The 15382-nt window shown below is 37.1% G+C and overlaps 1 protein-coding gene across 1 annotated transcript in view; it reads left to right on the top strand.

The window, feature by feature from the left end:
* The window catches only part of FAM98B (family with sequence similarity 98 member B), a 33484-nt gene continuing 20362 nt past the window's right edge, over positions 2261-15382 (top strand). Inside the window, exons 1-3 of the mRNA XM_018054477.1 lie at positions 2261-2384; positions 9972-10117; positions 11227-11361. Of these exons, the coding sequence (XP_017909966.1) occupies positions 2314-2384; positions 9972-10117; positions 11227-11361 (352 nt within the window). The 5' untranslated portion in view covers positions 2261-2313. The remainder of the gene's footprint in view (positions 2385-9971; positions 10118-11226; positions 11362-15382) is intronic.

The raw sequence follows: 15382 nt of genomic DNA, 5'->3' as shown, positions 1-15382 counted from the left end.
AAAAATCAGGAAAACACTTTGGGCTTGGAGCATTTTTTGTTGGTGGTTTTTAATTTGTCATTCTTTAATAAACTATTCATTTAAAAAAATTTCCTTGTATCATTTTTGTTAAATAGTGTTTCTCAAGGAATCTATCAACTTTAAATTTTCAAATTTATTGGCATGAAATTATTGATAACAGCCTTTTAACTGTCTAATATCTGATGATGAAGTACCTGTGTCCTCTTTTTCATTCCTAATAATGGTTGTTTGCTTCTTCTTCTTTTGTACTTATTTATTTTTTCCTGATCAGCTTGGCTAAAGGTTTGTCAATACTATTAGTCTGCAAAAAGGCTCAAATTTATCTTAATTTCTTTATTGTATTTGCTCTCATTTCTGTTTCTTTGGATATAATTGTTTTGCTTTTCACCTTCTTGCAATTGATGCTTAGATAATTAATTTTCAATCTTTTGAAATTAAAAAATCTTCTAATATGCATTTAATGTTACATATTTTCTTTTAAGTACGAGTCTATCTGCATCCTTCACATGGCATTTTTATGGTTATTCAGTTCAAAAATATTTTCTCATATCTTTTTTTTTCTAGTTTAATTCCTAGTTTAATCTGATTATCCAGAAGTAGTGCATTGCTTAAATTCTGAGCATTAAATGTTTGGGGATTTTTTAAAATTTTCTTTTTTTATTGGTTCACTGTTTAATGTAAGAGAACATACTTTTTATGATTTTGGTCTTTTATTTAAAAAGCATTTATTTATTTATGACTGCATCTGGTCTCTATTGACTTCTCTAGTGGCTCGGCAGTAAAGAATCCTGTGATGCAGGAGACGTGAGTTCGATTCTTGGGTCAGGAAGATCACCTGCAGAAGGAAATGGCAGCCCACTCCAGTATTCTTGCCTGGAAAATTCCATGGACAAAGGAGCCTGGTGGGCTACAGTCCATAGGGTTGCAAAGAGTCAGACACTACTGAGCGCGCATGGTGGTCTTGGTTGTGGCACAAGGCTTCTCTCTAGGTACTGAGGCTCAATAGTTGTGTGGATATAGTTACTGGGTGGCATGTAGGATCTTAGTTCCTGACCAGGGATCAAACTGCTTTCCCTGCATTGGAAGACAGATTCTTAACCACTAACCTGCAAATAATTTTATACTTAAGCCTGGGTATATGGTAGAGGAGTCATTACTTTTTTAAATTTATTTTTAATTGAAGGATAATTATAATACTGTGTTGGTTTCTGCCATACATCAACATGGATCAACCATAGATATACATATATACCCTCCCTATTGAGCCTCCCTCCCACCTTCCTCCCCATCCCACCCCTTCAAGTTGTCACAGAGGAAGAGTCATTATTGAAAGTTATTCAAATTTATGGGTAAACTTCTCTGTGGGTTTTATAAATTTATTGGCAAGCTCTTTATTAGTAACAATGATTAGGTAGGTGAGAACATAACTGACTTCAGTGGACTAGGGCCAAAGATGTTATACCATTCTGTAAGGCTTGGGACAGTCCTTTAAAAGGATAAATTGTTATGTGTTTATTTGCATATTTATTTGGGAGATACAGCTGTTAATGATTTTATGCTCTATGCTCACTCTCTTTTATAAGCCTTAAAATAATTTTATATCCTCTAGACACTGAATTCTCCATAAAAAGTATACAGAGGGAATACTGTTGTTTGTTTTTTAGTTGTGACCTATGGGCTCTAGTTTCCTGACCAGGGATTGAACCTGGGCTCCCTGCATTAAGGCCAGGGAGTCTTAGTCACTGGACCACCAGGGAAGTCTCACACTCACCTATATTTTTTCAGCTGTGCAATAGTCTGCATATGTTGAAGAGGATTCTACAGATAGATGCAAGCATCTGATCATTTCTTTGATCTATGTTACATAATGAAACAACATTTTGTTATACATCTCTATTTATTCTTAAAGTTGGAGCTTTATTGTGTATTTGAGTTAAAAATTATGTGTAGGCACATGATATTCCGTACAATTTTAGCTCAAGGTAATATTTTATTTCAGGATTTTTGTTATAAAAAGAGGGCAGGAATCTGATCAAAACAATAACGATGTTTGATAAGACACAACTCAAGCCTTTTTATTACTACTATTTGTTGTTGATATCATTTTAAAAAGCTATTATTGTATGTGTATATAACGTCGTTTTAGGCAGAACAGCCAGTTGCCTGCAGGTCAGGAACCTTCCTTTACCCTTCCCAGGCAGTTCAGGTTGAGATCTGGCCGGAACCTTGGCAACGCGACGCCGGTTTCCGGCGGGCTCTTTAGAGTGAGGAACAGCTTCGGGCCGAAGGACCATGAGAGGGCCGGATCCGGGTCCCGAACCTACGATGGAGGGGGACGTGCTGGATACTCTAGAGGCGCTGGGGTGAGTAGTCCTGGGATCGCCTTTCCCCGGAAAACGTAAGCTGTGTCTCTCCGTGGATGCCGCAGTCTCCCCCATGTGGGCCTCCGGTGGGCTCCTGCGGCTCGGTGCAGGCCTCCTTCCCTGCCTCGCTGCCTCCGGCGCCGACGGAGTTAAGAGGGAGGCGGGAGAGAAATCCGTTTGAGGGGTGGAGCAGGCCTGAAAAGCTAGGGCGCGTGGCCCCCTTTCCCGAACTCCTTGTTTCGAAACTCGGCAACGGGGACCCAGGGCAAAGACGCGGAGGGGCCCGGCTGGCAGCACTCCTTTGGGAGAAAGTGTTGCTGCCTCGCGGGGGCTGTTTTTCAGAGGCTCTGGAAGTCCAGAGTACAGCTGTTGTTTCCTACCTCTTACAACGTGTGGCTTAATTAGGGCCCCGGGGCAAATCACTCCTGTTTCCTTGACCAGAGAAGGAGTTTTTAATTCAGTGTGAATCCATTCATTCAACTGTTTCTTCCATCCATTAACAACATATTAATTTGATGTTAACTTGTATTCACTAATGTGTATTTTATGTGCTAGGCCAAGGAAAAAGAGTTTTCAGATTACTACTAGCTTAACTAGTCGTGAAATGTATAGTCTGCTGGTGTTTGCAATTCAGAGTGGTGAGTCTGTGAAAGCTCCTGGAATGATGTTAATACTTAAAGGCATGGGAATAAATACATGCAAGATAGATTCTTCCTCAGCCATAATCCTGTTTTTCTTCACAGCCTTTATCCCTATTCCAGATTATCTTGTCCTTCATATTTGTTATTGTCTCTTGAACATCCACCCTCTCCACTCACTAATACACACGCAAAAATCAGCTCTGGGAGAACAGGTGCTTTACCTGTTTTGTTCCTCAGAACATCTTACAGTCAGGTCTAGTACAATAAATAGTGGTTGAATGAATGGGTGAATGAATGGTGCTTTTGAACTGTGGTGTTGGAGAAGACTCTTGAGAGTCCTTTGGGCTGCAGGGAGATCCAACCAGTCCATTCTGAAGGAGATCAGCCCTGGATGTTCTTTGGAAGGACTGATGCTAAAGTTAAAACTCCAGTACTTTGGCCACCTCATGCGAAGAGTTGACACATTGGAAAAGACTCTGATGCTGGGAGGGATTGGAGGCAGGAGGAGAAGGGGACGACAGAGGATGAGATGGCTGGATGGCATCACTGACTCGATGGACATGAGTTTGAGTGAACTCCAGGAGTTAGTGATGGACAGGGAGGCCTGGCGTGCTGCGATTCATGGGGTCGCAAAGAATCAGACACGACTGAGCGACTGAACTGAACTGAATGAAGAAAGGTTCAAAGCACAGAGTGCACAGAGGTAGGCATAGGGCCAGACAGTTGAGGGTCAAAAAAGGGAACTTGAGGTAGGCTGATACAGCTGGAGGGCAGAGAGCAAGGAGCAGTGTTGAACACTGGATTGATGAGATTTAGGTGAGGAACAGGGCTTGCAGCACCTTTTAGGCCATGTTGTGGATTTTGTTCTTTGTCATAACAGAAGTGCAACATGATTAATGAATTTGAAAAGGGGAGTGTTTAGATGTCTAGTTTAAAAAGTTCTGTCAGCATGGTAGAGAATAGATTGGAGAATTTTTTAGTAGTCTAGGCAAGAAGTGATGCTTGCTTAGTGGCAGTAGATATAGAAAGAAGTACATTACTGGTCTTGGGCTCCCCAGGTGGCACCGTGGTAAAGAATCTGCCTGAATGCTGGAAATGCAGATTTGATCCCTTAGTCGGGAAGAAGTAGGAAATGGAACCCATTCCAGTATTCTTACCTGGAAAGTTTCATGGACAGAGGAGCCAGACAGACTACAATCCATGGGGTTGCAAAGAGTCTGCACACCTGTACACATTACTGGTCTTAGTGATTAATTGAATTAGATATTAGAGCTGAAGGAGATGATGATATTGATGATTCATTGATAAGTATTTATTGAGCAATAAAATAAAATGATACACTTTGGAATCTCAGTTGGACAGGGAAGAAAGTGAAGACAGCCAGGAGCTAGTGAATACAGAGAATACAGAGGAACCATAGAAACAGAGGTAGAGATGGTATCAAGTGTGGTCAAAAGAGCAAGTTGGAAGGTAGAATAAGTAGGCTGTGGTCAGGGAGTGACTTGTTCAGATTCGTGATTTCGGATGTGGTTTAGTTCCAAGTGATGGTGTGGCTTATTAATGTGTAGTGGCAAGGGTTGGAAAAGAGGCTGAGAACTCAGGGTATTGGAAGGGGTATACATATGGATTTTGAAGAAACTCAGTATCATTGAAAGACAGTAGGAATGGAGAGGAAACTGAGCACAGGGAATACTGACGAGCATCCAAGAGATTCATCAATGAAAACCGTGAGAGAAAGAGGGTGGCACATCTGGCGGGCCTGGGCCTGGAGCGAGCAGGGGACATTCACGAGAAGATGGAGCCAGTCAGAAAACAGGCGGACGCTCTAAGTAGACGTTTCTCCAGGGAAGACATGCACACGACCAGAAAGTACACGAAAAGTGCTCAACATTGTTCATTATTGGAGAAATGTAAAAGCTACAATGCAGTCACCTCGCACTGGTCAGAATGGCCATCTTCAAAAAGTTTACAAGTAATAAGTGCTGGAGAGGATGTGGAGAGAAAGGAGGCCTCATACACTGTTGGTGGGGATGTAAATTGTTAAAGCCATTTTGGAGAACAGTATGGAGGTTCCTTAAAACAAAAAATAGAACTTCCATATGATCCTGCATCCCACTCGTGGGCATACATCTGGAGAAAACCATAATTTGAAAAGGTATATGAATGGCAGTGTTCATTGCAGCACTATTTATAATAGCCGCAATAGGGAAGCAACCTAAATGTCCATCGACAGAGGAAATGGATAAAGATGTGGTGTATTTATACAGTGGAATATTACTCAGCCATAAAAGAGTGAAATAATGCCATTTACACAACATGGATGGACCTAGAAATTAAGTGGAATAAGCCAGTCAGTGATAAATATCATATAGTATTGGTTATATGTGCAATCATATAAGTGATACAAAAATGAACTTACATACAAGACAGAAGTAGACCCACAGGATGTAGAAAACAAATGTATGGTTGCCAAAGGGGAAAGATGTTGGGGGTAGGGGTAAATTAGGAATTATATATATAAAATAAAATATAAAATAAACAGGGACCTATGGCACAGGGAACTATACTCAATATTTTATAAAAATCTATATGGGAAAAGAATCTGAATAGAAAGATACATTTGTACATATAGCCGAGTCACTTTGTTGTACATCTAAAACTAACAACATTGTAAAACAACTTTTCAATTTAAAAAAAGCTAGGAGCAGTGAGTGATATGGGATGCTGTATTGGGAAACAAGGAGAGCAAAACCCCACTGTTTGACGTTTAGGCACTTATGAGAGAAATACCCAAAGCTTGGAGTAGTGGTTATAAATCTTTCTGAGAAGACATTGACAGAATAGGAGAGTTGTTCTTTATGGATGGAACATAGAGGAAGAGTTTGGGAAATAGGAAGAAGTGGAGAGCTGAATCAGAGACAAGCCAGTAGGGTGAGTAAATGACGGGGTGGGGGTGGGGGAAAAGGGGTCTCGTATTTTATATGTTGGTTTATGAAAACAGAAAAAAGAATGTAATTGAGACCTTGACTGTGTCCTTTTGAAGATCTGCCAGTGGCCCTACTGGACTGAATTTGGTTCACCCAGCTTAAAGTAGTGTCATATCAGCAACTATGGTTCCACTGTGTATGGCCCTGGGGGAGTCTAGGCCTAGGGGAGTTGTCTCCAGTGTTTGCAATTAGAGTGGCACTTTCCTAATTGAACAAGTGATAGAACAAACTGGGCATGATAATACCTCTCTTATAGGATATAATGTGTTAATACACATACAGCATGGCACTGGCCTAAGATTAGTTTATAGATGTTAGTTGCTATTATTATGATTGTTACTAACTATTCATGTTAAATGCATTTATTTTTCTTTTTTACTTTTGCCTGTTTTAATGAGCTGAGGCATTAAGGATTGTGTATTCAAGATTTAGTATTTTGGGTGATTTAGTAAATTTTTGTTGAATTTTACAATTGGCATTTCAGTAAAAGTAACATCACTAATAATATAAATTAGTTAAATATTTTTTGAGAGCCCATGATTGTTGCTTTATTGCAGAAATGAAAGCAAGTAGGGAGAAACAAGATGCTTACTATGAAATCTGAATGAGAGGCTCTGTAAGTCATGGTAGAAAGGTAACACCAGGGGAACCAGTCTTGGTTAGAGGAACAGAGAGATGGTCTAGTGCTAGCTGACTGCGTTGCCTGGCCAGGTTATTTACTTTGTTTCCTTGTTAGTGTGGACAGAAGTTTGAGTTCACTGCATCATGGGTCAAATCTGGTTTTAAAACAATGTCATCACTTGTTTATCTTCTGATATTACCTTGTGTAGTATAGTGTTAGTTGCTCAGTTGTGTCTGACTTTGTGATCCCATGGATTGTAGCCTGCCAGGCTCCTCTGCCCACGGGGATCCTACAGGCAACAATATTGGAGTGGGTTGCCGTTTCCTTCTCCAGAGGATCTTTCCGACCCAGGGAGTGAACCCACGTCTCTTATGTCTGCTTCCTTGGCAGGCAGGTTCTTTACCACTAGCGCCACCTGGGAAGCCAGAATTAAGATAATTTTAACTTAAAAGCATTACTGTAAAGAGGGGATGATTGTAATATTCCTCTGGCCTGCTGCATAAGGCAGGTATCCTAACTTCATTACGCCCTAATTTCTTATCTGCAAAAGGGGACTTGAAAAAACCCTTCCTAAAATATGACCAGAGAATTTAGAGAAAAAGAAATGCAAATCACCTTTAAATGTATGAAAAGGATACAGTCTTGCCATAAGAGAAATGTAAATTAAAACTATATTGAGAAAACCATATGGTCAACAATCCAAATGTTTGGCAACTTTGAGTTATGGGTAATGGATACTCTTGTATTTTAATTGTATAATCCTTGTATAGGAAAACTTTATAGTATCCAGCAAAGTTACATATCCATTTACCCTTTGATCCAACAATTGCACCTCTAGGAATCTATCCCAGGTATACAGTGACAAGATTTTGCCCGATTTTTTTTTCTTTGTCTAATTTTTGATAATAGCAGAGCACTACAAAAAAACAAACTATCCTTCAGTGGGCGGATAGCAAATAAAATATGGTACAATCCAGACAGTGGAGTACTGTACAACCATAAGTATGATTGAATAATATCTTTGATTTCCAATATATATAGATATGTGTGTGCATGTATATATGTTTAAAAAAAGGAATAAAACAGTAGACAGTAGGCTGCCTTCTATCTAAACAAGTGCATGTTTGTGTGTGTGCCTGCATGTATGGACTCCCCAGGTGGTGCAGTGGTGAAGAATCCGCCTGCCAGTGCAGGAGCTTCAGGAGACGCGGGTTTGCTCCCTGAGTCAGGAAGATCCCCTGGAGAAGGGAATGGTCACCTTCTCCAGTATTCTTGTCTGGAAACCCCATGGACAGAAGAGCCTGGTAGGCTACAGCCCATGGGGTAGCAAAGAGTCAGATGCAACTGAGTGACTAAGCACTCACGTGTGTGTGTGTGTGTGTGTGCATGTGTGCCTGTGTGCATGTATATATATTTTTTAAAACATGGTTTGACTCCCCAAATTAATACATGTGATTTCCTGTGAGGAATGGAGGAAACAGCAGAGGGAACAGCATTAAGATTACAAGCTAGATTTGTCTGAATGTACCATGTGTTGTTTTTGACATTGAAGCCATATAAACATTTTACATAATGATAAAGCAAACCTAGAATGAAATCAAAACATAAAAAGACAAATCTCTTTTAAAAAAAAAGCAAAAAGAAAAAACTCTGTCAATATATTGTGTAGGATTTAATCACATGGAAAGAAATTATTTTCCTATACACCGAAGAATTGATGCTTTTGAACTGTGGTGTTGGAGGAGACTCTTGAGAGTCCCTTGGACTGCTAGGAGATCCAACCAGTCCATTCTAAAGGAGATCAGTCCTGGGTGTTCATTGGAGGGACTGATGTTGAAGCTGAAACTCCAGTACTTTGGCCATCTGATGCGAAGAGCTGACTCATTTGAAAAGACCCTGATGCTGGGAAAGGTTGAGGGCAGGAGAAGGGGACGACAGAGGAGGAGATGGCTGGATGGCATCACAGACTCGATGGACATGGATTTGGGTGAACTCCGGGAGTTGGTGATGGACAGGGAGGCCTGGCATGCTCTGGTTCATGGGGTTGCAAAGAGGGGGACAAGACTGAGCGACTGAACTGAACTGGAATGGATTCTAGAAACAAAAATATAAATTGTTTTCAGTAATTTTATTAGTAATAATGCTGTTTTTTCTATTCTGAAACTATGTAATTTATATTTTTATATTTGTTGCTGTTTAGTCACTGAGTTGTGTCTGACTCTGCGGCCCTCATGAACTGTAGTCCACCAGCTCCTTTGTCCATAGCATTTTTCAGGCAACAATACTGGAGTAGGTTGCCATACTAGGATTCTATGTCATAAGAAACCAGAATTTGCATTGTAAGAGAAAAACAGATTAAAATGTAAAGCAAAATAGGTAAAAACCCTATAATTCTAAATCTGAATTGAAAATAGCAGTGTGAACTCCTGATGTAATTTCTCTTAAAAAGGTACAGTTGCAGTGACTAACCTTTACTGCCAGATTATGTACTCTAAATAAATACCATTGAAGAGAATCAGGGCTTCTTGGAGAAATGGCCAGCTGCAGGTAAAAGGCAAGAACATATTGTCATAGAAATCAAGAAAAATATTCAAAGAATTCTGGAAACTAGTCAGAGAACTCATTGACTAACATGAATGGGCTCCCACTAATCAGAGATAGGACAATTTGATTATCAAATGAAAAATAACTGCAGTGGATTAAAACCCAGCAAATGTGCTAAAACTTAAAAAGTTTGTAACGTGGGGGAAAAAAAGTTCAGGTACACTAAGAACAATAAAAGAAAACTGATACAAATTCAATTAACATACGTAAAAGTGGTTTGAAAATTTAAGGTTCTATTCAAATATACTTTGTAGCAGTGTTTAAAAGTATAAACTTATAAAAGAAATAAGAGTAAAATAATCTCATACATCCCTTTCGGCTTTAAGTTTTTAAATTTAAAATTTGCATCCGTTCTCCTTTAACTGTTACTTTTTTCTTATTCCTGTAACTAGTATAGTTATTACTCTGTTTGACTTTGTTATATGTAATATTTATCTTAAAATAGGTTGATAATTTTACTAAAAAACTTTGAAACAAAAAAATGAAATGGTAGTTATGTAGAGCAGAAACCAGCAAACTATTTTTATAACAAACCAGAGTAAAACTTTTAGGTTTTGCTGGCCATGCTTTCTCTGTCACAAATATAGGGAAACAGTCAGATAGATGGATACATTTATTGTCTGTGTTCCAATAATATTTTATTCACAAAGATAAGCAGCAGACTTTGATTAAAAAGTATTACATGTATTAGGGTTTTGCTTATTGTTTTGATCTTTTATATTTTCCTTTTTAGGTATAAGGGACCACTGTTAGAAGAGCAAGCGCTTACAAAGGCAGCAGAGAGTGGACTGTCTTCACCTGAATTTTCAGAGCTCTGTGTTTGGTTAAGCTCTCAAATAAAATCACTGTGCAACTTGGAAGAAAGTATCACTTCAGCTGGTATTGCTATTTAGTTTTATTTATTTTTCTGTTTACTAGTAAAATTAAATGATAGGTTATGATTTACAGTTTTATCTATAATGTGCTCACTGTACAAAGAAAAGTCGTTAATACAAAGAACTTCAGTATGTGATTTAAATATCTTTCAATTTAATTTCATATTGATTAACCCAAAATTATTTCTTAAATTTATACAAAATTATAAATATTGTTTATCTGCTGTCTTGAACTTAGTATTGAATTTGGTTATTAAAAAGTTTAGTTTTTGAATACTTCATTTTTGGAATTAAGGTTTTTTTGTTTTTTTTCCTGTAAAGTATGTGTAATCCCTAATTTAAGTTGTATTACCAAACCTATAACTCAGGACATGGATTCACATAGGAATACATTTATAAAAAATTCCTCTGCTAGTTTACAAGTTTTAATTCATTACTATTGGTACCTGGAATTCTTGTGGGTCTTTGGTAGAAAATTAAAGTGTGTTGGGCATTTGCTATAAGATAAAAGTAGCATTCCCTTCTGATGCTATTCTTACTTTTCAAATTGTTTTTTTTCCTTGCCAAATCCAATAGAATTCACCTGAAGTAAAGTAAAATACGCTGCATCAGAACTTACGACACAAGTTCCCATGTAATTCGATTATGAAAGAAGGACAGGTGCTGAGGCTTAATTAGATGATTGCATTTATTATCTAAGCCCACAAAAATACAATACAAATGGATCGTTTGCTCTGAAGCCAATTAATAATTATAGCCATAATAATGCTGTGATATTTCAGTTACTAACATAAAATATTTCCATTTTATCAGCTTTTATGGAAAGCCCTTTGGAAGATACTTATCAGAGATTTAAATATAAGAAGATTTACAATTTCATGATTAGATACTTATGTTCTTGAATTTAAGTGTCACTTTCTATATGTAGAAATATGTTTTGGTTACTTTAACCTAAGCTTACCTAATATGTTACTTTTGGTCACACATTTAAGGATTTAATGTTGAAGTGAAAATTTAGAATTGATATAAAATTAAAATCAACTAGTAGATTTGATAGTATCAGATTATGTCGTAAATATTTAGTAAATGTTTTATGCCTCTTCTTTTTTAAAGGGAGAGATGATCTAGAAAGCTTCCAGCTTGAGATAAGTGGCTTTTTAAAAGAAATGGCATGTCCATATTCTGTACTCATATCTGGAGATATTAAAGACCGCTTAAAAAAGAAGGATGATTGTTTGAAACTACTGTGTAAGTTACATTTCTTTGAACAGTTTAAATGCCTGAGTTTGATCTGGTTTGTGTTATTTTCAAGTCAAGATTTATGAACTATAATTAATGAAGCATTAGACATTTTGTGTATTAGAAAGGTTTTAATATTTGGCTTAAAATGTGAAACTGACTCAGATATTTGTATCAATGTAGGATAAATTCTACTAATGTACTCTCTAAGATTTCCATAACACTTATAATTTATTTGGCCAATATAGATTACCCTTTGTTTATGACTAGTACTTTAGCAGTTTTTCCTTCACCTAATTCATCCCTTGATATTTATTACTAGTTGGCTAAAGTGGTGATCTCCAAAGTCCTGTTTAATGTTAAAACTCTCTGAAATTAGGCTGCTAAGCAAATTATTAGATGATAGGCACTTAGTGATAGTTCAGAAAATTTATTGATCACTTTCTATTGTATTAGAAACTGCTCTAAGCATTAGAGATATATCTGTTTAAAAGAAAATTGTGCCCTTGTGCCACTTGGATTCTGGTGCATGTGGCCTGTGTTTCATCAGGGATGAACTTGAAGTACAGATTACCCTATGTCTAAACAGTTACTATAAATAACAGATGCATTTGTTTACATTGGGTCCCTTAAATTTTTTTCAAATTTAGTTAGTGTAATTTCATGCTATTTTGAAAGTTCTACAAACAGTGATCTCTTGAAAGAATTTTTCTAGCATCTTCTATTATTGAAGATTTCTGTTATTTTAGGTTGTACCATTTATAAAAAGATGCGCATGATCTATTCCTTTATGCTCTAGTGTTAAGATGTTAATTTCATTACAGCAGAAATCATGTTTATGTGTTTAGTGGTGATGATCAAAATCTCAGTTGAATTATCTTGTGCGTTGGGGAGAATGAACATTATGTGCCCCCATTTCTTACACTCTTTGCTTGTCTTCCTCCCATTCAGTGTGAGTCACTGACTTAATGAACCATTATTAATGGGAGGGCACAATAACCCATAAGTGTATTAGGACTAAAGGAAGCTAAGAAGCACTGGCTATGAGGAACTTGTATACTCTTTATATTAGTCAATGAGAACTATGTAAATCATGTTTCCCTTTTTGCCTTTGCTTCTAAGAAGCTCAGCAATAATAGTACTGGAAGTTTCTGATCCAAGTAAAGTATAGAGGAACTATAAGAGAGGTTGGTATAGTTTTTTTTCTGATTTATGAAAATACATGCTTGAGAGGTAGGGTGAAATGGAGAATTAGTATAGGGAGAATTAGTGTAAATGAGTACAGAGTTTCTGTTAAGGAAAATGAGAAAGTTCTGGAGTTGGATGGTGGTGATGGTTATACAGCTATGTGAATCTACTTAAAGCCACTGTATACTTAGAATAGTAAATTTCATGTTACTTGTTGGAAAATTATATTCTCATCATAGGAATCTTACAAAGTAGATAAATATGTAAAAAAAATAATTTATCATTTCACTCCCCAGAGACAGTCATGAATAACTTTTCAGTGTATTTCCTTTTCCTTCTTTTTCCTTTGTACACACATGTTTAAATAAGATTGAGATTTGTTTCATGTGTAATTCTTGCTCTTCCTCTTTTTCATTTAATGTATCTATTTTCCCATCACTTAGTATTTTTTGAAAAAATGATTTAAATTGGCTACATAGCTTTCTACACTATGGACAGTTTTATTTAATAGATTTCAAATTTAGAGGTATTTGGATTTTTTATATTTTAAGTTAATTACTTTGTTCATATTTTTGGATGCTTTTACTTAGAGATTATGAACATTAAAAAAATTCTGTCTGGATATATATTGCCATATTTTGTTCCAGAAAGATCCTTTTAGCAATCTTACCAGCATATATTTCATCTTTAGTTTTACTACCTTTAAAACATACTGCTTTAATAAGTGGCATGTTCTTAGAATTGTTGGCATTGTGTGTACAACTAAAAGGGCCAAATTGCTTACTATATGAAGAGCTTTTATAAAGATAAAAACTCACTGGGAAAATATGTAAAGTACATAAGGCGTGAAATGGCATCCTACAGAAAAGTTTTTTAAAAATTGCTTCTAAGCATTTAAAGATGCACAAAGTTAGAGTTGCAAAAAAAAGAAATCATTTTTCACTTACCAGGCTAGCAAATACCAGGAAAAAAAAGTCGTAAGTAAGCATTCTCATATGCTACTTCCAGGTATTGAAGTGTGGTGGTAGAATAATTGGGACCATCTTTTTGGAAAGGCAAATTTTCAGTAACACAGGTAAAATTCATCTGTTTTTTGAATTGGCAGTTCAGTGACTAGTAGTTCATACTGAGTGTACAGAGATATATGAAAAGAATGTTCATTATGGCATTGTTTATTGTTAAATAGAAATAGTACACCTTCGAGTGATACCATGATCAGTTCAATTCAGTAGCTCAGTCGTGTCCGACTCTGCAACCCCATGGACTGCAGTACACCAGGCCTCCCTGGTCCATCACCAATTCCCAGAGTTTACTCAAACTCCTGTCCATTGAGTCAGTGATGCCATCCAACCATCTCATCCTCTGTCATCCCCTTCTCCTCCCGCCTTCAGTCTTTTCCGGCATCAGGGTCTTTTCAAATGAGTCAGCTCTTCGCATCAGATGGCCAAAGTATTGGAGTTTCAGCTTCAAAATCGGTCCTTCTAGTGAACACCTAGGACTGATTTCCGTTAGGATGGACTGGTTGGATCTCCTTGCAGTCCAAGGGATTCTCAAGAGTCTTCTCCAATACCACAGTTCAAAAGCATCAGTTCTTTGGCGCTCAGCTTTCTTTACGGTCCAACTTTCACATCCATACATGACTACTGGATAAACCATAGCCTTGACTAGAGGGACCTGTGTTGGCAAAGTAATGTCTCTGCTTTTTCATATGCAGTCTAGGTTGGTCATAACTTTCCCTCCAAGGAGTAAGCATCTTTTAATTTCACAGGTGCCGTCACCATCTAGAGTGATTTTGGACCCCCCCAAAATAAAATCTGCCACTGTTTTCCCATCTGTTTGCTATGAAGTGATGGGACCAGATGCCATGATCTTAGTTTTCTGAATGTTGAGCTTTAAGCCAGCTTTTTCACTTTCTTCTTTCACTTTCATCAGGAGGCCCTTTAGTTCTTTTTCACTTTCTGCCATAAGGGTGGTGTCATGCCACCCTGATACCATGATAGAGCCTTTAGAATGAGAGTAGATAAAATGTGTAAATATGGAATGATCTCTGGAATATATTGGCAAAGAAATACACAGAAGATGTATACTCTTGTTTCTGTAGTAGAAATAAAAGTGTATAGATGGTAGAAACATATACTAAATATACATATACATATATGCTTAAAAAGATACACAGAAACTAACATTGGTGATTGCTTTGGGGTGGGGAGTCTGAGAATCTGTATGAGAAGACTTACCACAGTATTACTGTCCATCTGCGTGGATTAGCATTTTGAATACTAGACTGAACTCTTGTTTGTACTCTTATGTACAACATGTTTCTGTAGAACAAAGACAGACTTCAGCCGTGGTTCCAAAATATAAACTTTTGAAGAACGGTGATCTGTTTTAATGAAGTTTTAAAATCAGAGGGACCTTGGCATAGTTGTCATAAGCAAAGTTTGATATGTATTGGTCTTAGCTTTTTGTGGATTCCTTAGACTATTATGTGTAGATTACATGGAAAAACCTTTAATTAGTGGCTCTCAATCCTGTCCGTGAGAATCACCTTGGCTGTAAAACCATACAGATTCCCAAATCGAACTTAAGATGTTCTGGTTCAGAATCTCTAAGGGTGGGATCCTTGTACTTTTAAACAGTTTCTCAGATATCTTTTCCTGCTCTACTGAAGTTGAAACTATTATATTAAATTGTGTGTGTGTAAATTTAACTGAAATGAAAACAAATGAACCCCCGGTATCTGGCTTTACTGTTCTGAAAGTTAATTTTAAAAAGACTAATGATTTAATTTTTTGCTTTCCAAAATGATGTGGGTTTTTTTTTTTAATTTTTACTATTTTTT

Source organism: Capra hircus, chromosome 10, assembly GCF_001704415.2.
Source record: "Capra hircus breed San Clemente chromosome 10, ASM170441v1, whole genome shotgun sequence".
NCBI lineage: Eukaryota > Metazoa > Chordata > Mammalia > Artiodactyla > Bovidae > Capra > Capra hircus.
This window is presented reverse-complemented; position numbering and strand designations above follow the sequence as displayed.